The 24,465-nt window shown below is 42.4% G+C and overlaps 1 protein-coding gene across 6 annotated transcripts in view; it reads right to left on the bottom strand.

Annotated features, from left to right (window-relative positions):
- LOC130876800 (leucine-rich repeat-containing protein 37A-like) overlaps window positions 1–24,465 on the bottom strand; it is a 94,792-nt gene that overhangs the window by 60,663 nt on the left and 9,664 nt on the right. For 5 of the 6 annotated variants that reach the window (XM_057773413.1, XM_057773414.1, XM_057773418.1 and 2 more), the window contains exons 3-5: window positions 23,691–23,762; window positions 19,788–19,859; window positions 18,473–18,553 (exon numbers count right to left, since the gene is read on the bottom strand). In XM_057773413.1, coding sequence (XP_057629396.1) covers window positions 18,473–18,553; window positions 19,788–19,859; window positions 23,691–23,762 — 225 coding nt within the window. The remainder of the gene's footprint in view (window positions 1–18,472; window positions 18,554–19,787; window positions 19,860–23,690; window positions 23,763–24,465) is intronic. The other variant, XM_057773415.1, reaches the window with a different exon arrangement.

Below are 24,465 nucleotides of genomic sequence, written 5' to 3'. Positions count from 1 at the left end.
GAGAGGGTTGAAGGGGAGGGGAGAGAAAAATGTAGAGCTCATTAAAAATCAATAAAAAAACCAGAAACACGGGGCTGGAGAGATGACTCAGAGGTTAAGAGCGTTGCCTGCTCTTCCAATGGTCCTGAGTTCAATTCCCAGCAACCACATGGTGGCTCACAACCATCTGTAATGGGGTCTGGTGCCCTCTTCTGGCCTGAAGGCATACACACAGACAGAATGTTGTATAAATAATAAATAAATAAATAAATATTAAAAAAACAGAAACACACACACGCACATATACACAGAGAGAGAGAGAGACCTTATTGCTGTAGATACAAAATACTTGAGTCATAGGACATAGAATCTTGACTGTGGCTAAACTCTATATTGTACAATTATAGAGTATAAAAGGTGTAGCCTTTTTTCAATAAATGGGCAGCCATCCTGATTCACCCTCAGATTATGTCAGTCTCTTCCTTCCCCTTGTCAACTCCACACCTCTCTTTGAGACCTGCACCCAACTGGAGCTGACTCTGGCACGTGCACATGTGCGCATGCCTAAGCCCAGGTAGAAAACAACCAAGAATACCCAAGGAAGCTCACCCCTGGCTGATCTTGGAGTTCTGCACAGGTAGAAGGTGTTTAACTGGGACTCCACTTTGGCTCCATCTCGCTCCAGACCCTACCCTCAGAAAGCCCACCGTCAGCGGTTCTGCCCCTGAAGCTGCTCAGAGATTGCACCTACAGGGTATTTAAGGCCCCTCCTTGGGAGCAGTGGTGTGATTTCTCTCCTGCTTTCTTCCCCCGAGAATTACTCAGGAGTTGCTTTGCTCGGATCAAACCTGGTTTTATCAACTCGGCTTGATTTGGCTTAGTGTACCAGCAGAGAAACCCACTACTGGGGATTTCAAAATATTTATTATCTGGTGCTGAGTCCAGTAGAGTTGAATCTTTTCGAGAGCATGTGGTCATGGGGAGCTGCTCTCCCTCTTACCCGCTGCCTCTGCCACACCAAACTGACTTTGGCTCAGTAAGTCACCCATTTCTAAACCAAAAGCCTATAAGAGATCCAGGATCTCTTCTGAGTCGTTTTGGCCCCTTCTGGGCCAAAGACTTACAGATTACCTGCCAAGGTCACTGCAACGCCAGGTAACTGGCACGTTCCAGAGCAGGGACAGTCCCTGCCCCTTGAGATTCCTTTGTGCAGGAGATATTCTACACAGTGACACCCGACCACCATTTGGCCCCAGGATATCATGGCGGAATCCCCACCATGGTCTTCAGTTTTTGGCAGAGGCTTGGAAGTGGGCAGTGCCAAGTCTAAAACCAATCCCCAGTTGCTGTAAAATTTATCCAAATTCACCCAGGATTATTGAGCTTTGCACTTCCGTTCCCTCCCCCCAACAGCCTGGGATGCCCACAGTTTGGGTTCTGGCCTGCCATGTTCTCCACATGGCTCTGGCTCTTTGGGCCTGCAATGCAGACCCACATTCCAGGGTCTCAATGGCTCTACTTCCTCTTTCCTAAAAATTTCTTTTCCCAAATCCTCCAGTTGCTGTTTCAGTTTGGTAATCTGGGCTTCCTTTCCCTCGGGAAAGCTGTGCTGCCACTCTGGTTCTCTCTGCCCTCCAAAGCCTCCTCCTCCAGGCTCAGGTGCCTGGGGCACTGCTGTAGTCCTGACTGCCTAGACCCTGCTGCTCGTGAACTGGGCACCATGAGTGACAGTTCCTGGCTGCCCAATAGGGCTGCCCTGACCCGATAGGTGCACGTTATGACCAGGAAGCATCTTTTATTCCTATTGAAGAGTCCAAGAATAAGAAAACAAAAATGTATATTCAAAAAATAAGAATGTAGAAATAAAAAATATATAAAATTCTAAGTCTAGGAGAATGAGAACAGACTGTCAGCAGCTTTCTCAGCAGATCAAGGCTCAGCCATTCACAGTGAGCTGTTTTCTCAGATGCTTGGGAAGCCTCCATCAGCCTAGGTCATTCCATTTTACAACTGGCTGTTCTATTTACAAGGCCAGAGCTTCTCCCTGCAAACTGAGAGTAATGTCCTGGCCATCCTTGATAAACGACAGATGTGAACTGAGTTAACCTTTAGGAGATAGAGATGTGTGACCTCTGGGTTAGGCACTGTCTCTGTTATGGGAAACTGGTACCATCAAAGGGGAGGCATGGGGGGCTTCAGTATACACTGCCTGGAGGTACCAGGAGAGACAGTGACCACAGTACAAATATCTGGTTTGACTAATGAGCTCTGATAACGGAGGCTGTAAAGTATAGCAGCCTATATCTGAGTTTTACCTTGAGGTAGTGTGAAGAACTTTCTGCTATCTTCTAAGTTCTCAGCCTAAGAACCAATTATTCTGATTTATCAACCTTCTAGTATTACTAGATTGCTAAAGACATCTGTTTTCTTGCAATTAGTGACTTTTCGCTGTAATCAACTCTGAAACATATTTCATGATAGCTGCCGAGTTACCCACTGACGTTAGAACTCACTCCCCTCCTTACGGTCTCCAGGATAAGATCACAAAAATTCCTTTGTTCAGACTTAATGCTTGGTGCCCTAACTATAAAAGATGGGTTCAGAAACCGGCCTTTTGCCACAGCCTAACAAACACCATCTCTGGCTGTGGTCTCAGCTAGCTAATAAGCTTCTATGCCCTGTGGTGTTTTTTTATTTTTAACTTTGCTTCTGCTTTTCCTAGGATCTGGTTTCTGGAATAAAGTTTGCTTCTGGTTTATTAGACTTGGTGGTGTTCTCATCTTTGTGTGACCTCCCTGAACCCAACACTTTGGTTTCTTACATGCTACTCTACACTTGTAATCCTATTTCAAGACTTTTAAGTTGGTCACTTGGCACAGTTTTCAATGGAAAGTTTTGTTTACCTTTCTGTTAAAAAAAAAAAAACCCGTCTATTCCATGTGTTTGAATGGATCTGTGTCTATGTCTACTTAGGGTCTGTCAGCTGTATAAACACGGGTACTACAAGCTTGTTTCTGACTGGTCTTGGATGCCTGAATGTATGTGTTCCATTTATCAACCATTGCTATTGCAGCTAGCTGCCTGGGCTCAGATTTTACCTTTGTGATTTTCCGGCCCTGAATCTGACAGAAAAGTTGTTTTGTACTTTTCTACCTTATTAGATTAAAAAAAAAAAAACTAGGAAATTGGGTAGAGCTTGAAATCTGTAACAAAACATTAGTCTGCAGCTTGTAACTCCAAATTCAAACTGCTCTCACACACCATGTGGTCTGACACCACCTTAATTAAGCACACCACGTGCTCAGCCACCACGTTGACTAAGGTTGGAGAAGAAGAATGTCTTATGACTTCACCACCATCTTAAACAAAGGTGACCACATGGAACAGTTCCATCCAGGAGACATCAGGTCTCCAATCTCCATGCATTCGGATACAGGGATAGATCTTGCTGACAGCCAGATTTGATAACATAAGATTAATCCCTTATTATTGATTTTTAGAACACTAAATTGTTTACAATTAGTTTACAATGTTAAAACTTGGCTTTGCCTTCCACAGATTCTTATTATGCTCTAAGTCTTAGGACCACAGCTGAACACCAGAGACTGAGATATTCCTATTTTATGATGCAACAAGATGATGACCTAAACAGTCAGACAAAGGGTGTCTCCTTATCTAAGATCTATTCAGGCTAACAAAGACCAATTTAAAAATATATGTCTAACTTTTTTGCTTTTACTAACATTGGTAAGCTGTAGCTGATTTGGTAAACTAAGTTATACAGAAAACTGTTTTGTCCTATAATGTTGTATTAAGATATACAAGTTAACCATCAATTACCTCATAAAGGATCAACTTCTCTGATATGTTCAGATTTAGCATATATATATGTATGTATATTTCTCAAAGTTAATCCTAAACAACATTTGTCTAGTTTAGATGTACTTAACAGATAATGATGCCCTGATCCTCAAATGCTTCAGAGATCTGAGAATATGGCATTTTAAATACAAAGCTTGTCCTGATAGAGGCAGCAAGGAAGATGGATGGCCACAGAGTTTCCACCTGGAACTTGCTTTAAATGTTGCAAAGTCAGCCATGGAGTGGAAAACTGCTTTGTACCTTAACTGCTGCCAAGACCTTGCCAGATGGTGAATAAGCAGGCCCTGGGGAATTGATTGCCTGGCTTTGCCAAGACAAGGTAGGCCACTCTCCCCAAATTCCTACCCTACAGGAAAGTCTGTCAGATCTTCTGGGCTTAACTGGTACTATCCTGGGACTTCTGTCCCCAACAACCACAGAGAAACCTGCTACCCTAGGTAGCTGTAAATCTGTCTCACTTCTGCTTACTTTCTTCCCCGAGAATCACATGGGAGTTTCTTTGCTCAGATTAAACCTGGTCTTATTAATTTGGCTTGATTTGACATATTGCATTGGCAGAGAAAGCCACTACCAAGGACTTCAAAATACTTCTCAGAAAGGGGAAACTAAGGCTGCCTCCATAAGCACCCACACTAGAATCCCAAAAGCAGGCAGGAAAATGGGTTCCTTAGAAGATGGTCAGAAGAATAAACAGAGGGACCCAGATCCTGCTCCAACATGCATGAAGTATATGAGGAAAGAAGAAATCCTTTCTTCATCTACAAGGCCCATGAGACTGAGAACATGACTCCCCATATGAAACTCCTCAGTGTGCAATTCTGTGTTATACCAGTAGATTCTAAGAAATCAAAAACGATGAGCTGGTATCTTAACCACAATGCTTAGAGTCACCTTAAGATTGCCTGGTGATGAAGAATGGTGAGAAGTACGGCTTCTATGGTGTGGGAAGTCCTTCTATGTGTTGATTTTATTGGTTAATTAATAAGGAAACTGGCTTGTCCTGATAGGGCAGAGTAGAGCTAGGTGGGGAAAACTAAACTGAATGCTGGGAAAAAGAAGGCAGAGTCAGAGAGAAGCCATGGAGCCACCACCAGAGACAGACATGCCAAAACTTTGCTGGTAAGCCACAGCCACATGCCGATACACAGATTAATGCAGATGGGTTAGTTTAGGATATAAGAGTTAGCCAGAAACATGCTTAAGCTATTGGCCAAACAATATTGCAAATAATATGGCTTCTGTGTGGTTATTTCAGGGCTGGGCAGCCAGGAACAAACAAGTGGCCTCCTACTACATTTCTAGAGTCAGCAAGACTCAAATTTTTGATCTGTAACTTTCTACTGATAGCATTAAGACAACCTCAAACTTACAAGTTCCCTAGTAACATTTTCCTCACTTGAATGAATGAGAATGAAAATGTGAGAGGTGTCTAAGAAAGGCATGCCCAGAAGAGGTGCTCAGCAGTAGTGACTTCCTATGTCCAATGAATCAGGGCCAGGAATTCCCCGGAGATGGAGGTGGTGTGATGAGGAGCTCTAGCACTTCCAGAGGGAAATGGAGTTCTGTCCAAAGGAGTCTACTGAAATTAGAAACCAACTTCAAGATAAACAAGTCGGGCAACCTTTAATCCCAGCACTCCAAGGCAGAGGCAGACAGATCTCTGAGTCTGAGCCAAGCCTGGTCTAAAGAGAGTTCCAGGTTGGCTAGGTCTGCACAGAGAAATCCTGTTTGGAAAAACCAAACAGACAAACAACAACAAAATCACAAAAAGCTGAACTGACAAGTTTAGCTCCTATTACAAGGGAAGAAAAACCTCCCAGAAAATTACATGCAAAGCCCCCAAGAGCTTCTTTATGTATCAATGGTATAAGCCTGGACAAGTAGATCAAAATCAGTTTCAATGTTTTACCCCAAAATTGGGCATAATAATAGTAATGCTATAAGAGTCTAGCAAAGGTAAAAATGAGGTATAATGTCTACGTATTTACTACGTGCCAAACACTGTTCTATGAACTTCCAGCACATTATCTTATTTGTATCAATACTTTATATGGTAACAGAAACATAAAAGACACCTCTTATTAAAGTGCAAGGTACCAAAAAACAGTTACAGGTAGAGGAAGAATTTCCAGGATTACAGGAGAAAGGTGTCTTGCTACACCAGTGGAGGGAAAAAGATGCAACAGGGAGAGGAAAAGTGTCATGTGTTAGGTGTGACCCTCTAAAAACTGCTGAATGGTTACAAAATAAATATTCTACCTAGATCACCCCAAAGGACAGACCTAGGATGCTCTTTTCATCTTTAATGTTTGTGCCTCTCAATGTGAGAAGCAGCTGCCAGGATCCTATGTGAAGCAAAGGGAGGGTCATGTCCTGAAGAGAGCAAACTTTTGGATATGGACAACTTCCTACAGAAAATCAATAAGAGGAAGTACTGGGGTGTTTCCATGACAGGATGGCAGCCCAATTACCCTCAATAGTGTGGTCAGTTACTCTGTAGGTATTCTCAATAGCAAACAAATATTTTGGTAGGGATAAAGCTTAGATTTCTTTCTGTTATTCTCAATAGCAAATAGATATTTTTGGTAGGGACAGAGCTTAGATTTTTTCTGTTTTAGAGTGTATCTGTTTTTCGGCACAGTGTTGGCAGGCATTAGAGAAGCCAGCATGTGAATAATGTGAAACTTTTCTGCTTGGGGTGTTCTTCAGTTTGTAAAACCATGGGAATTTGTATTGTTAAAACAATTAATTCACTAAAAAAATTTTAAAAAGCCACCAGTCTGGACCTGTGTAGGTAAATGAAGAAGCACACTAAAATCAGCAGGGAAAATTCACTTACCATGTAGACTGTCAACCACTATTGGGTTTTTGTAACATTTTTCATATGAAAGAAGCATGATTCCTATTGTCAATAAAACAATGGCACTTAAATAATGAGCTTTTGGTGTATCTTTGTCCTAGATTTCAGATTCAAGAGCATCTGACCCTGCTTCCCCCTTCCCCCCTCTCTGTTTCTCTGCCCGCCCTCACTTCTCCCCCTTCTCCCCTTCCCTTTCCCCTCTATAACCTACTAAATAAACTCATGCCTAAACTCTCTCTGCATGGCCTATGTCTCTGTATATCCCCAGCCCAGGCCCCACGCCACCTACCAGGGGATCCACGGAAGCCTTGGGTGACCCGCTGCCACCCCTCGTGTGACTGGTCCCCTGGCACCTCTTTATAAATGATAAAGTCAGGGCTTGTCAGTAACATGGAGGCTGTATCTGGAACCATGGGTGAAAATGGATCTTGAGAAGTTATTGACCAGTATTATTATAGTCAGGGGCCTCATCCCAGGCTTTGGCATCCATCTTTGGAATATTGGGCATTTCCAAAGTTCCATTTCAAGCCCCCTCCCCTGGGAGTTGCCTTAGTCCAAACTTCACCTCCAAGAAAGACCACCAAATGGTAACCTTCCCCAGAGAAGGTCAAGACCACTCCCACAGGCTACTTAAACAGGCCCCAGCAAATGAATATGTGGTCTCCGGGTTTCATGTGATCTCCCCTTCTCTCTCTCTTCCTTTTGCCATGCTTTCCTGGTGCCACTCGGGAGGCATTACATTAAACATGAGCATCTTTTATTTGGTCTAATTTGGTCCAATTGGAATTAGTTGCGTCAGCAGAGAGGCTCGTCTAAGAAATATTCCCAACAACTATCTAATGGGAAATAATAATAACATGCAGAGTTTATTAATATAGAAGCTGCTAGAGCCCCAACCAGGACTTTGGCACTTGGGCTTAGGTTTCATTCAGCCCTAGACAAACCTACTTTGGCTGGGATCTTTGTACAGACTTTTGTAATGCAGGGAGGACAGAAGTTCAACTTAACAAACACTGCAGGAATTCCCGGTTTCTCCCTTGGCAACTTGCCTTTGGAAAGATGCAAGAAGCTTGTGTCCCAATCCTGGTGGAAGGCCCTTGCTCCACCAGAAGCCATGCTTATCACCAGAACTTCTGCATCAGAGGAGGATCCCCTGCTGGACCAGAAGCCAGACCTCCAGCCCCCAACTCGGATGGAGATCCTCTTCTCAACCACAGGGCACATCAGCCAGAAGACCAGAGAAGAAACAGAAAGCAAGGAACAAAATGCCCATCTCATAAACAAAAAAATCAGCACCTATACCTATAATCACCCTAAACTCAAATGCCTAGACACTAGTGTAAGAAAACAACCAAAACAAGCCAGGGTAATATGTCACCACCAGAACTCAGTTATCCTACTACAGCTAGTCCTGAATATTCCAACATAGCTAAAGCAGAAGAAAATTACCTTAAAACCAACTTTATGAAGATGATAGTGGTCCTTAAGGAGGAAGTAAATAAATCCCTTAGAGAAATATAGGAAAACACAGACAAAAATTGAAGAAAATTAATAAATTCATTAAAGAATGTCAGGAAAAAAAGTTGAAACAAATAAAATAGTTCAAGAGCTGAAAATGGAAATAGAAGTCATTAAGAAAACACAAACCGTGGGAATTCTGGTGAACCCACAAGAATTACACAGTAGGGGCTGGAGAGATGGCTGAGCTGTTGAAAGCACTGACTGCTCTTCTCAAGGACGTGGGTTCAATTCCCAGCACCCACATGGCAGCTCACAACTGTCTGAAAATCCAGTTCCAGGGGATCTGACACCTTCACACCAATGCACATAAAATAAAGTTAAATAAACCATAAAAAATTTTAAAAAAAAAAGAATTACACAGTAAAGATACAGCTGACAGATCTATTGGACTATCCACAGCGAGTGTCTATGTACACCTTCACTTGGAGTAACCCATTTTTACAGAGCAACAGGGACACCTGTTTTTTTTTTTTTTTTTGATAAGTCACTATTAATTCTGTGGAAATCTTGTGAACTTCTGCATTTCTGCCTTCTATAGTATCCCAGCAGTGTATAAACCTGACTTTTCCTGTAGGGCAACCAGATACCTCCTCGCCACACCATGAAGCCATGGTGTGAAAAGCACTCATTCAGTCAAAACCTTTGTTCTCACAGCCAAAATCTGCTCTCCCACAAACTTTCTTTATTGACCGAACTCACTGATAGGAAAGGAGCCTCACACAGGAGGCAGTATGTCTGCTCTAACAGCAGACTCGGGAAGGTGTAATCTACTGATCTTCTGCTCTGAACTAACAAATTGCTAATATTTTGTATTTACCCTTCACCTTGGTTTCAACCAACATAGGATCATAGCCTAGAAAATTAACTGTTTATACAGAAAAAAAGGCCTGAGTTGCTAAAACTAGCTTCACAGAAAAAATTCTCACCAGGGAACCCTGCTGGAGTCAGAAAAAAGATCCCCAGAAGAGATTCCTTTTAACTCAACCAGCTAGATGTTAATGCAAATCAGGCCCACAGGTAAGTATAGGCACTATAAAGCCTTCACAGCCATGCTCCCTCTGAGATGTAAAGCACCTCCTTGCCAGATCCATCAGTTTTTGCGACTCTGTGAAAATGTATGCTTGATACTACTGTTAACAGCCTATGGAATTGCTAACTTGTCTGTATGCCTGTATAAACTGAAAGCTTTGTGGAGATCACCCCTTATACTGCTGCTGCTTCTCGCTACTTCTTTGTTCCAAGGAATAAAGAACATGTAGTGGTAACATATGTAAGTTGATTTATTTCATTTACCCTAAAATCCAATTAGTCAGGTTTTCGCTGCCATAGTGAATCTTTCTGGACCCTGAGAGATTTAATGGTCATAATCCCAAAACAGACCTCCATAAATTCTGGAAATGAAACAGGAAATACAGAGGCAAGCTTCACCAACAGAATACAAGAGATGAATTTCAGGCATCAAAGATATGGTAGAAGAAACAGATATATCAGCCAAAGAAAATTTAAATCTAAATAATTCCTGACACAAAACATCTAGGACATCTGGAACACTATGAGAAGACCAAACCTAAGAATAATAGGAATAGAAGAAAGAGAAGAATCCTAGCTCAAAGACCCAGAAAACATTTCCAAAAAAATTATAGAAAAAAAAACTTTCCTAAAGACCATGCCTATAAAGGTACAGAAAGTTTCAGAACACCAAATAGATTGGATCAGAAAAGAAACTCCCCTCATCGCATATGAAACAAAACACTAAACATATAGAACAAAGAAAGAATATTAAAAGCTGCACAAGAAAAAGGTTAAGTAACTATTATATATGGGGGCCTCATCCCAGTCCCTGGTATGGGATGCTATCTTTGGAATACTGGGCAGGAAGCTCCATTTCAAGCCTCTTCCCCTAGGAATTGCTTTGGTCCGGACTCCACCTCTGGGAAAACTCACCAAGCAGTGAGCCCTCCCCAGGGAGGACCAAGAAAGCCTGTCAAGCAATGACCCCTCCCAAGGGAGGGTCAGGACCACTCCTAGAGGCTACTTAGGCTGCCTCCCAGAGAATGAACACGTGGTCTCCCCTGCTCTCTCTTCCCCTCGCCATGCTTTCCCAGTGCCACCCAGGAGCACTGAATTAAACATGGGCATCTTTTATTTGGTCTAATTTGGTCTGATTGGAATTATTTGTGTCAGCGGAGAGACTCATCTTAAGAAATATTCCTAACAATAACATAAAAAGGGAAATCTATTAGAATTACACCTGACTTCTCAATGGAGGCTCTAAAAACCAGAAGGGCCTGGACAGACAGATATCTTGCAGAATCTAAGAGACCACAGACCTATACCTAGCAAAACTTTCAATCACCATAGATGGAGAAAATAAGATATTCCATGATAAATGTTAGGTTGGGAGCCTAGGCCACACAGTCCCTGGCATCTATCTCAGTCACCAGGCCTGGTCTGGACCTCAAATCCCAGCAGGCCAGATCCTGACCCCTCCCTGGGGGTGGGGTCAGGACCACTCTCCAGGGTACTTAAGTGATCCCCCAAAAGAAGAACACGCGGTCTCTCTTTCTCCTCCTGGGGATCGCGTTCCTGCAGCTTCCCGGTTTCCCCCTCGGGGCCACCCGAGAGGGCAGATCTCTCTCATTAAACCTGGATATTTCTTAATTTGGCTTGTTTTGATCTGGCTTGATTGGGAATTTTTGCATCGTCAGAGAGCTCGCTTAGGAAATATTCCTAACATTTGGAGGTTCCCACTGAGCTAGGGCAGGTCCTTTCCACGTGGCAGGCCTCGTGTTGAAAGGCCCCTAGTCTGCAGTTAGAGCTCTCTATGCCATGCTTAAAACTGGCTTCTGGGCTACAGCGACTGCGTCTTGGTGAGTCCCTTTTCTATCTATGCTATAGGGTTTGGGGGGACCCATTCGTACTTATTTTTGTTGTTTTCGGATTTCCATTTGAAGTCGTGAGAATTCAAGTCAGGTTGGGTCAATCCTGCGGGATCGGGGTTGGCTGAGGCGGAGATCTGTTTGTATTGGGATGCCGGGCATTCAATCTCCGCGACCCCTTTTGGACCTAAGAGCCACTTTGGAGGATTCTCTGAAACGGACTTAGGACACGTGGTTGGGCATAGACTCTAAATGGGCACCTCCAGTTCAAAGCCAGGTCTGTTTTTGCCCCTGTAAGCCTCTTACAAAAAAAAAAAAAAATCTTTTAAATTGAGCCTGCCTGATACAAATAAACAAAACTTATATATATGGTTTTTTGTCCATGGTTTTTTGGTCTCTGTGCTCTCGCCCTCCCCCCTTAGCCAGTCTCACTTCCACCTCCCCCTCCCCCTCCTACCTCACTGCTCCACTGCTGGACCCCCTCTGCGCATTGGGTTAGTCCCTCCCCTGCTCCGTTTTCTCTTCCAAATCAATCTCAGGTAAAAAAAAAAAAAAAAAAAAAAAAGTGGCTAGCTTCCTTTTCTACTAATCATTCTGCTTCCTCGGTCAGTACCAGATATTAGAAAAAAAAAAAAAAGAAGAAGAAGAAAAGAAAAAAGTTGAGGATGGTCTCCAAACTCCTATACGGGAATTGGTTAAAATGGCCTTTAAAGTTTTTAATGCCCCCCAAAAAATCAGCTGAGTCTTCCCGACAGACAAAGCTACAATCTACAGGCCCAGATCTTACCAGCTACCCTAAGGTCACAGGAAGGGGGGCAAGGGAAGTCAATCACAGGGCTCTATCAAGTGTGGCCTAAATGGTCACGTGGCACGATATTGCACTACACCTGCTCCAAGGCTGTGCCTTATCTGCCAGCATCCTGGACACTGGAAATCACAGTGCCCCCGTGTGGGCTTGTCCTCTATGCCAAGCCACGGAGGTCCGGCCTTATCACCATTGGCAAGTGAAACTGTGCCAGCCTTCAAACGTCTCAGCCTTGCAGAAGATTGATGCGGCCCAAACGTGGTATATCCCGTAACCCTCTCCTAGCCTAGGGTCATGCTACAAGTGGTGGGTAAGTCCATTACTTTTATTCTCACTCGGGCCTTAAGTTTCCCTCACCAATTTCAGCTATGGGAGTAGATGGGACCTGTTCATCCCCACTTAAAAATTTGCCACTGCCCTACATTCTTGTAGGACAATTTTTTTCTCTCGTTCTTTCTTAGCGATACCGGCTTGCCCAGCACATTTATTGGGTGGAGATATCCTTAGCAGTTTCCCCAAAGCTTTGTTCCACTTCTTGGAGCCCCTTTTAACCCTGCCCATCTCCAAGATTCTATTTTACAGGTTCACTCCTCCTGCCAGATGTGTGTCCAGGCCAAACCACAAGGAGCTCTCCATATACACCAGCATCCTAGACACCAACCGGGCAAAGATTGGCAGGTTGATTTCACCCGTATGCCTACTCATAAAAAACTTCGTTATCTCTTAACACTTGTGGACACTTTTACAGGATGGATAGAAGTGTTTCCAGTCTCCAGGGAAACAGCAGATGCGGTGCTCAGAGTCATGGAGCTTGTGTCAGAAGCTCTCGACATCTCCTGGACAATGGGACTCATCAAACAACCAAACAAGCTCTCCACTAAATTCAGGTTGTCTTGGCCCTCGCCTCAGGGCCACCCCATGTTCCCCTACGGGCCTGAGCCCTTTTGAGTTGCTTTATGGCAGGCCCTTTCTCCTTAACCATCACCTTCCAGTTCAAACTCCTCCACTGGCGGGGTACCTACCCTACCTCTCCCTTTTAAGGTCCCTTTTCCGTTCACACGCTGACAATTGTCTCCCTGCCCCCACACCAGTGGACCCTAATGCCCCTAAGCCTCCCCCGCTCTCCCCAGGGGACAGAGTACTCCTTAAACAGTTAACTTCTAGGTCTCTCGAGCCTCCATGGACAGGACCTCACATGGTAATGCTCACCACCCCCTCGGCTGCCAAGCTCTTGGGACACCCATGCTGGTACCATCTCTCCAGGCTCAAGCGGGCACCTACTCAAGACACTTGGTCTGTCCAGCAGACAGGACCTTCTACCTTCCTGTTTTCCAGGTTGCCACAACAAAGGGCCTACTTGCTCCTCATTCTGGCACACTCATCTTTATCAATAACAATTTTTTTCCTAGACACCTGCCTTCTTCGGGATGACAGTTATGGGATGCCTTTCCAACCACACCTCTCACTAAACGTGGACACCTGGCTCTCGCCTTCCCCACGCCGCCCCGTGCCCGCAGGAAGTAGCCAGATTTGAGTCTACACCCTTTGTTCCCAAAGAGAGCCTAAGTGTTTGTCATAATTACCATTCCAATTTTCTGTCACCCCTATAGCCGAAGAGTCTGGAATGTTAGGTTGGGAGCCTAAGCCACAGTCCCTGGCATCTATCTCAGTCACCAGGCCTGGTCTGGACTTCAAATCCCAGCAGGCCAGATCCTGACCCCTCCCTGGGGGTGGGGTCAGGACCACTCCCCAGGGTACTTAAGTGATCCCCCCCAAAAGAAGAACACGTGGTCTCTCTTTCTCCCTCCCGGGGGTCGCGTTCCTGCAACTTCCCGGTTTCCCCCTTGGGGCCACCCCAGAGGCAGATCTCCCATTAAACCTGGATATTTCTTAATTTGGCTTGTTTTGATTTGGCTTGATTGGGAATTTTTGCATCGTCAGAGAGCTCGCTTAAGTAATATTCCTAACAATAAAGTCAAATATAAACAATATCTATTGATAAATCCAGCTCTAAAGAAGGTACTAGAAGAAAAACTCCAACCCAAGGAGGTTAACTATATCCACAAAAACACAGGAAATAATCTCACACCAGGAAAACCAAAAGAAGGGAAATGCACTCATGCATGCACATGCACATGCGTGTGCGCACACACACACACACACACAACTACTAACAGTAAAAAATAACAGGAATTAACAATCATTGGTCATTGATATTTATCAGTATCAAAGTACTCGATTCCCTAATAAAAGACACAGACTAACAGAATGGATGCAGGTACAGTATCCATTCTTCTGCTGCATACAAGAATCCCACCTCAACACCAAAGATAAATATTACCACAGAGTAAAGAAATAAAAAAAAGAGATCTTCCAAGCAAATAGACCCAAGAAACAAACTGGTGTAGTCATTCTAATAGCTAGCAAAGTAGAATTCAAACAAAAATTAATCAAAAGAGACAGGGAAGGACACTTCATACTCATCAAAGGAAAAATCTACCACGATGATCTTTCAATTTTCAACATTTATGCCCTAAACACAAGGCATTTGTAAAGGAAACACTACCAAAATCACACACTGACCCATTGGGACACTTCAATACCCCATTCTCACCAATGGACAGAAATTCCAGACAAAAACTAAATAGAAAATGGAGCTAACAGATGCCATGAACCAAATGAACCTAACCTATCTACAGAACATTCCACCCAAACACAAAAGAATACAGCTTCTTCTCAGTACCTCACAGAACATTCTCTAAAACTGACCACATAGGTGGTAACAAAGCAAGTCTCAACAGATACAAGAAAACAGAAATAAGCCCCTCCATCCTATCAGACCACCAGAGATAAAAGTTGGATCAACAACATAAACAACAAAAAGCCTACGAACTCACAGAATCTGAACAACTCTTTACTAAATAACTACTGGGTTAATGCAGAAATAAAGACAAAAAAAGACTTCTAGAACTCAGTGAAAATTAATACACAGCATATCCAAACTTATAGGACACAATGAAAGTGGTACTAAGAGAAATGTTCATGGCACTAAGTTCATACCTAAAGAAATTGGGAGAGATCTCATACCAGAAACTTAACAGCACACCTAAAGACTCTAGAACAAACACCTAAAGGAGTAGGCAGTAGGAATCAGGGCTGAAGTCAATAAAACAGAAACAAAGAGAACAGTACAAATAATCAATGAGACAAAGAGTTGGTTCTTTGAGAAAATCAAAAAGATTAAAAAAAAAAACCTTATCCAAACTAACTAAAAGACAGAGATTATCCAAATTAGCAAAATCAGAGATGAAATGGAGGACATAACAACAGATACCTGATGTGGGAGTGTCATATATCAATCTGTTGATTTCATTGGGTTAATTAATAAAGAAACTGCTTGGCCTGATAGGTTAGAACATAGGTGGGTGGAGTAAACAGAACAGAATGCTGGGAAAAAGGGAAGTCAGTCAGACGCCATGCCTCTCCTCTCTGGGGCAGCCGCGATGAAGCTCCGACTCAAGATGGACACAGGCTAGAATCTTCCTGGTAAGTCACCACCTCGTGGTGCTACACATTAATAGAAATGGGGCAAGCAGTGTTTATATGAATACAGTTTGTGTGTTGTTATTTTGGGGCATAAGCTAGCCAGGCAGCTGGGAGCTGAGTGGCAGGAACGCAGCCCACAGCTCCTACTACAGAATGGCGCCCAGACGTGGATAACTGAGTCCACAGAAAGCCTGAGAAGCTTGGAAAATAATAGAGTAAAGCATGTTTTCTTGATAGCAGCAATTTCTCGGGTCTGCTCTGCTTGCTAGAGGCACGCAAGTGCTCTCATCTAAGAGAGGCTTCCTGACTCAGCTTTAGCTGCAAAACCCTGCAACTCGTTTAAGAGGTCCTGCCACGAAACACTTAAACAATGTTGATGAAAAGCTGAACACATGCTTTTCGGTTTTCAGTCGTAGCAGGAAAAACGCTGCACCTTTTAAAATGCCGGCTTTGTGCCATCCTGCCAGGGCAAACTCTGACTCAATGAGGCAGGAGGTCAGCTACAAAGAGAGCATTTGAGTGTTGTAGCTTGCTTGACCTACAATCTGCCCTACACCCAAGATGTGCTGAGTTAATGGCAGCACAGAACTTATCAAATTGGAGAATGACTGGTCTAATTTGAGACCTATACCACAAGAGGGAGGCCACACTAGATACTGCCTAGATGGCTAGAAACCAGAGGCTGTGTTGGGAAAAAAATCAATGAAATGATTACTAACGATATTCTGCTATACTCATAGATCAATGCCTAACCCATTGTCATCAGAGAGGAGTCATCCGGGAGCAGATGGGAGCAGATGCAGAGACACACAGTCAAACACCAGTAAAACCCCACAGAAGCGGGGTGGAGCGAGAGGGGCTGAGGACAGGAGAACACAGTACACAGAGTCAACTAAGTAGAGCTCATAGATCACAGAGACTGAATCAAAAAACATGGACCCTGTATGGAACTGAGTTAATTCCTCTGCACATACATTATGGTTGTGTAGATGGGCATTTTTGTGGGACTCCTAACAGTGGGAGTGGGGGTCTCTGATTCTTTTGCATGCTCATAAGTCTGCCTCATCAAGTGGGCATAAAGTGAGGCTTTATGGCTATTTTTGTTGCAAATTGCTATGTCATCTTCGGTAGATATCCACAGAAGGACTGTTCTTTTATTATTTTTTGAAGGGAAAGTAGATCTGGGGGAGAGCAGGGGTTGGAGGAATGGGAAGAGTGGAGGGAGAAGAAACTATAGTCAGGATGTCATATATGAAAGAAGAATAAGAGAAAAAACATGAGAAGGAAGATGAGGAGAGAAGAAGAAAAAAAGAGGAAAAGGAGGAAGAAGAAAAAAGAAAAGAAAGGAGGAGGAGAGGGAAGGAAGAAGAGAAGAAGAAAAGAAGAAGGAGGAGGAGGAGGCAGAAGAGGAATAAGGCAGAAGATAGAAGGCAGAAGGTAGAAGGCAAAAGCAGCAGCAGCAACAGCAGCAGTTTGTAGCCTACCATGAGAAATATTTGCTGAAGAAAACTCCCTTATCTATTACAAAGAGTTGGGTTGTTGGATCCTAACAAAGGAGTCCAATTTCCAGCACATACTTGGGTTGTGTCCACTGTTGTCAAGCTTTTAAAAAAAAAATGAGTTCTCACTATCCTACCTAGGTCAGCCTTGAACTCCTGGGCTCAAGACATCCTCCCTCCTCAGCATCTGAGTAGCTGGGCTTACAAGCACACACTATGCTTGCCTCACTGAGCCAATCTGTGATGGTGACTGAATTCTGAGAGGTACCATTGTTCTGTTCAGATAACATGAAGTGAATATCAATGTCCAATACTAGTTAGCTCTGCTCATCTCATCACAAGGAAGCAAACTCCTTCTGCCAAGATGAACACAAACTAAAGATAAAAAGTCCATGCGCCTGAATGAGTCTTTCCTAACCCCAGACCCTCTGGTCCCTTTCCCCCAAGTTAGGAGTCAGCAAATTGTTCTGGAGAGGGGAGACTGCTACAAGGAACATCTACAGAACAGTTCATCCAGCCCCAGCACACCACAAACCCGTCCTCCCATGAGAACCAACTGTGAATCTGGGTTTCTGACCTACCAGACAGGTTACAGCCTCCCAAACTCAGATCCAGAGCAGAAAATCCCTCTTGAGTTTATAATGCACTCCTGGCCACTGAACGTCACACAAAGTGGGAGTTTTTGCTTTGTTTTGTTTTTGACACGAGTCTACTGTTAGTCCAAGACTCCTTCCAACTTACAATCCTCCTGCCTCTGTTTCCTGAGTGCAAATGCTGGTATTTAAGCATATGCCACAATGCCTGACAAACACGGATTTTTAGATAAAAGCTAATAAAATTCACTTTCTTCTTTAGGAAGAAAAGTATTCTATAGAGCCAAGATAGAGCAGCATATTTTCTTTATGGATATTTTCAACCATATAGCTTAATGCAGATGCAGATGCCCTCTTATCCAGGCTGCCAAGGTGCCTCTTACCCACAGATAATGCATGACTTCAGAGGCATATGCGTCCTGAGAAATAATGTTCTGGATAAGGAGGGGAGAAGTCCTCGGGTAAATTTTCAGCTTTCCATTTCTGGGAAAGCACCTCTACCTTTTGCTCCCTAGAGGAGTTGGTGTTAATCTTTGCTCTTTGCACCTCTATGTGGCATCCATTCAAGCAGCTGGGAACTGTGCATGGGAGAGGGAATCAGAGTGAAACTCACAAGAGGGTTTCCAAAAACAACATCACACATCAGAGCCACAGCACGAGGGCGCCATGACGATACCTATCGGTGTTACTCGCGTGGTGTTACTTGTGGTGCCCGTGCTGAAGGTCAGGATGAGGAAAGCTCATCGTGTCCTGTAATTTACACAAGTCTCCTGCCCTCCTGTGCCTCAGTTTCCTCATTGGAAAAGAATGAATGGGACAAACTAGCCACAGTTCACACAGGGTTCACAGTTGGGGAATCTGCTTGGTTTTTAACACACAAATAAGTATTTACATTCTACTTCACTTACAACTTCTGTAAAAACTGCATTCCATGCCATGCTTGAAATGTTCCATAGCTCAGTTCAGTGAGTAAATTGCACCGAAGGTTCCTAAAGTCATTTAAACAAATTAAAAACACATAATAAGCCAAAGAAAACATTTTTCAGAACAGTTATCATTTAACAATCACTCTAATATACATATGATGAAACATAACCTTTCTCAGAAATGGTTTCAATGTTTTCTCGACTCAAAGAAAATCTCATTGTGGATGATATGCAATGCACTAACTACAGTGAATTACAAGCAGATCCTTCTTTCAATGACCTTCCTTCTCTAGGAAAGGGTTTCACAACTCAGTACCACTGAAATTCTAGGCTAGACCACTCTGCTATGGAGGTTTGTCCTGTACATTGGAAGATGTTTATAACATCTGTGGTGTCTGCATATTAGATATCTTTTGCAAATCCAGTTGCCAAGGGTCACCTGCGTACACAGCCACACTGACTAAAAACTAGTGCTGTGCTATGATTCAAGTTTCACTCACTTTTACCACAGACTAAAGGAATGTGGGCTGGGGAGATGGCTCAGTGGGTAATGATGCTTGCCACCAAGCCTGAGTTCAAGCCCTAGGACTCACACCGTAGAAGAATAGAACTCAAGTTCTGTGATTTACATAAGCATGAAAATGCACACACATCCACATGGGTGTACACACACACACACACACACACACACAGAATTTGCTATGTAGTTACTTTCTATTAGCCACAAAATTTGCTTCATTTGTACACTACATAATGGGTTTCATCACGACAGTTTATATTATATATATGTGTGTGGTATATGTATATATGCATATATTGTATCTTTCTTATTTCTTATCCTTACTGCCACTCATTATCCCTTTTTGTACCTTTTCTCCTCACAGAGTCTCCCTTTTCCTTTCAGGCTACACACACACACACACACACACACACACAAAGAAATCTAGATTTCAATTGATAGAAAAGATGGCATTTTGTCTTTCTTTCTCCCATTGTCCTCTCTTGTTTAAAATCTTTCTAGACTTCTTTCTTGCCCTGCATAGCCCATCTTCTACTTTCATGCCACATATATGTGTATCTACATGTAAGTCTCAATTTAGCTCATTGATAGAGTGCTTACTTAGCAAGTACAGGGCCCTGGGTTTGATCCCCAGCATGAGAGAAACCATGTAACAATTGTCCTTCTAAGTCTGGCTATTTCCTACTAGCAAAATTTTAAAATTTTAACCATGTAACAGATTAAGTAGCATGGGGGTTATAAAATCCAAAATATAAATGGGTTATGTTTGTAACTTACATATACTTCAGAAAAGGTAATGATTCAAATGTCCCTCTTTCAATATAGCGTATTTTATTGCAGGATAAATCCCTAGGAAAAGTAAAAGGGAAATATTGCTTTGATTAGCTATTAGATATCTAATTAGTATGAATAAACAACAGAATTGTTATATTATTGTTTTGTCTAAACTCTAAACCTTTGGATTTCTACTTGAAATCTCTAGAGCCCCTACCCCTATCAACATCTATCCTAAACATCTCAACCTTTGTGATCTTCATGTATAAATACATATCTATAGACACTGGGAAATTTCAGAGAGAGTCTTTCCTGAGAGAAGAATTATTAAGTGACGTTTGTTTCTGAAACAGGGTCTTTCTGTGTAGAATTCAATCCTCTCACCTCTGCCTCCTGAGCACTGAATGAACAAGCACAACTTTGGCCTCTGGGGACGTTAGAAGATAGAAATCAGCCCTGTTCTAGACTTACTGAGTTGGTAACTGGAGCGGGGGTGTTGTCATAATGAAGTTCTAACAAGCTCTCCAGGTGATGCAAGGAGTATCCTTTTTACAGTGCCATGGTCCCATACATGCCTCCTGGATTTGGCATTCAAATCCAAAGGTCTGGCTCTGTTCCTTGTTATACTATGAAGGTGCTCATGGCACTCCTCAAACTCTTTGATGTGTTTTGCCTTTTTCTTCCCTATTGTTATTAGTGTTTAACACGTTCTCCCCAAAGGGCCTGTTTGATGATTCCCACTGACTCCTCAAGGTTTTTTTCAATTGAATTGGTGTAGCAACAGCTTCCCTAAACCAAATTCATGTCTTCTCTCCTCTTCTGTACTCTAGATACAATTTATACCTCAGTGACAAAAAAAAAAAAAAGAATGGATGAATGTGTAATGTGTGGAGGTCAGAGAACAGTTTTCAGAGATCAGTTCCTGTCTTTCACTTTGTTGAAGCAGGACTCTCTTGTTTCAGCCACACTGCTGACTGGAGGCTAGCTGACTGAAGATGCTTCCAGTTCTCTCCTCTGCCCCCTTCTTTTCGAAGCAGACCTGGGATGAAAGATGCACACTACTGCATCTGTCCTTTTTCTAATGTGGGTTTGGAGGATCAAATATGGGTTGCTGGGCTTTCCTGGCTAGTGCTTTACCCACTAAGCCCTATCCCCATCCCTCATTACTTCAAAAATTATTTTATTTCTATTTATTTATTTGTGTGTGTCCATGTGTCTGTGCAGGTGCTCACAGAGACCCCAAAAGGGTATCATATCCTCTGGAGCTAGAACTACAGGAGGTTGTGAGTTCCCTGATGCGGAAGCTGGGAACCAAACTCTGGTCCTCTGCAAAGCAGCAAGTGCCCTTAACTGCTGAGCCATCTCTCCAGCCCCCTCCTGCTTTGAAATTATTTTTGTACCCCTTCTTCTAATCACAAACCCCTGGAAGCATGGAGTCTAACTCATCTACATTGCCCACCAAGTTTGATACTGACATAAATATTTGAGTGAACTCAAATATTTATAAAATAAACACATAGTTGGTGAGTTCAAGAAAAGTGGCTTATCTGCAAGGAATTCAGTGTATGACTTTATGGCTGATGCCTCTCCATCTCTGCAGCACTGAGATTCATGCTCACTCATGGGTTTGTTCCTCTTGAAGTCGGTAAATTTTAAGAGGGAAGTAACCCAGTCTTATTCATCTCTGTGCCTCCAATAATAGACACAGTATTTGGCATATTCTATTTTAGTACATTTTTTTAATTGAGGGACATTTAAATAAATGAATGACAGTAAATTATGTCAATAGGAAATAACTATTTACAAACTAAAATAAAGAAGAGGACTACTCTACTCAGTTATTTTATTATTTCCTCCAAACATTTTGTACAGTTTGGGAGTTCAGATGCAAAAGGTCCCCAAAAATACCAATACGAAACTAGGACCAGTGCGATTGTGGCCATTCTCTAAGTGTCCAGAGAAGGAAAATGTTTCTGGCTTTGTTTAAGATGAATCTCACTATGTAGTCCTAGATGGCCTCAAACTAGAAATCTGCTTGCCTCCAGTGCTGTGGTTCAAGACATGTGCTACTAGTCCCATCTTTTACTATTTTGTTTTGTTTTTTGTTTTCGAGACAGGGTTTCTCTGTGTCACTCTGTTGTTTGTCCTAGAACTAGCTCTTGTAGACTAGGCTGGCCTCGAACTCACTGAGATCCTCCTGTCTTTGCCTCCCAAGTGCTGGGATTAAAGGCGTGTGCCACCACCGCCCAGCTCATCCTTTATTGTTTTATCAGTGAATGTCAGGAGCACCTCTGGTATGTTTGCGTCAAGGAAACTTTTGTAGTATTTCATAACCACTATTCAATATCTATTTTCACATGGACATAAAAAATTATTACATTAAAAACTGTAATACCAGTCTGTTCTCCTAATGGCTTAATCATGTTAGTAATATTATTTATGTAATCTAGCATTCAGTTACTTATTTAGTATTTCAGTGTCAATTAAATTCAGACTAAATTATTAAAGAAACTGGATATAATGGCACATGCACACAACCCTAGCACTTGGGAGGCAGAAGTAGTATGAGGATTGTTACAAATTGGAGGTCAGCCTGGGATACATATGAGACCTAGCCTCAAAAAAAAAAAAAAAAAAAAAAGGCATGGGGTATCATCATGATTGATAGAGTGCTTGCCTAGCATGCACAAAATCTTGAATTTTACCCCCAATATTGTATAAATTATGTAATAATGAATGCCTATAATCCTAGAACTTGGGAAATAGAGGCAAGAGATTCAAGAATTCAAGGCCAGCTTTGGCTATTTAGAGAGTATAAGACAAGCCTGAGCTACAAGAGACCATATCTCAAAGAGGCAAAAACATTGTCATTCTGGGTTAAAGACCATCAAATTAATGTAGTTGTGCATTTTCTTCTCTTTGATACAACTGTTCAAAGTTAAACTAATTTCTCACATCCTACTATGCTGTCTTAAGCCCTTTTTTGCAAATTATAAATTAGTAAACATGTTAGGTTTGCAAGCCTACACACAAATCCAGAAACAATGGAACCAGCCACTATGAGCCAAAAACCTCTGAGTGGAAGGGCCAAAATGAATCCTGCCTCCTTTCAGCTGTTCTCATCAGGCACCCTGTCCCCTCAACAAAAAGGGCACTGGCACAAGTCCTCTAAAGGTGTCAAACCACTCCTAACTCATGGGCTGCAGTAAAAGAGAGCATGGATCAGACTTGATGGAGGTGTGACCGACTAGATCCAAATACTAGCATATGTCTTAGAAAACAAGGGTTGTGGGAGTTCCAGTAACTGCTCAGATCTTACTAACGTTTTCCACCTGCAAATGAAGTGCTTCTATCTGAATCTGAAGCTTGTTCATATAAGTTAAGAAATTTAAAATGCACTGCTGGACAGTGGTGGTTCACACCTTTATCCCAGCACTTGGAAAGCAGAGGCAGGTGGACCTCATTGAGTTCAAGGTCAGCCTGGTTTACAAAGCAAGTTCTAAGACAGCCAGAGCTGTTACAGAGAAACCTTGTCTTGAACCCCCCCCCCAAAAAAAGGAAAAGAAAAAGAAAAAAAATAGAAATTTAAAATGCATAGAAGGCATTTTCATGAGATGGGCTAAGCCCCAACCCCCCGACTGACATAACTGCAGATTTTATTATTTTTTTGTCTTTAGAGCCAGGGTCTTGCCAAGCAGCCCTGGAATTGGTATGAAACCCACTATGTAGACCACAAAGACCCACAACTTGTAGAAATCCTCCTATTTTCTACCTCTTCAGTGTTGGGATTGCAGTCAACAATTGAACAATTTTATTGCTTGAAATGATGTTAGTATCTGATTCAAATCCCTTGTTCATCCATAGATAATTTATATCTTAAAAAATAGATGTGCTTAATTAACTTACAAAATCTGGAGGGATAGCAGGCCTTCAAATGAATCCTTATGTAATTCAGTCAGGTGATTTTCACTGAGGTTTCTGGAAGATTAAAAGGTTATCTGGATCAAAAATCGTCAAACAGATGGAGAACATCCAGTGGTGACATGGGATGGAGAAATACAAGATGTCATATGCTATTGCCTAGAGCATAAATTGTCATCAGCTCTTTTGGGAGCAATTAAAATTTTATATATGTAATAGTCTCCACCCTAAAGATTTTATTTCTAGGTATCTAGCCTATAGAAAACTTGTCTGGGGTATACAGGATGCTTAATTCAGTCCTATATGAAATATTATGCGGAACTGGAAATGAGGAGTATGAGCCTCTACATATGGAAAAGGAAGCTTTAAATATCATGAAATGAAGACATCAAGCTATCAGATGTTATCAATTATGTAAAAGTGATAAGGAAAGCAGCAACACTGTTTGCTATATGCAAATATGTCTGGAAGGATATATATCAAACTCAGAGTAGCAGTTACCTCAGATCTGAGGGATTATGGTACAAGGAAGGTTTCACTATTCCTCTTACTAATTTATAAACATTACAAATGTCACCATAGATGGCTTCTGTACTGGAAAACAAATTTTCCTTTCAATGAAAACACCGCATTTAAAATAAAAACTTTGCCTACAGAGGTAAGGTTCCAACTCAGGGCTCGTGCACCAGGCAAGCGCACCAACACTGAACCACACCTAGTCCTCATGCAGCTTACAGGAGAAGTTCAATTAGTACCAATT

Source organism: Chionomys nivalis, chromosome 7 (genome assembly GCF_950005125.1).
Source record: "Chionomys nivalis chromosome 7, mChiNiv1.1, whole genome shotgun sequence".
NCBI classification, from domain to species: Eukaryota; Metazoa; Chordata; class Mammalia; order Rodentia; family Cricetidae; genus Chionomys; species Chionomys nivalis.
Note: the sequence above shows the minus strand (reverse complement) of the source record. Positions and strands in the feature narration are given on the sequence as shown.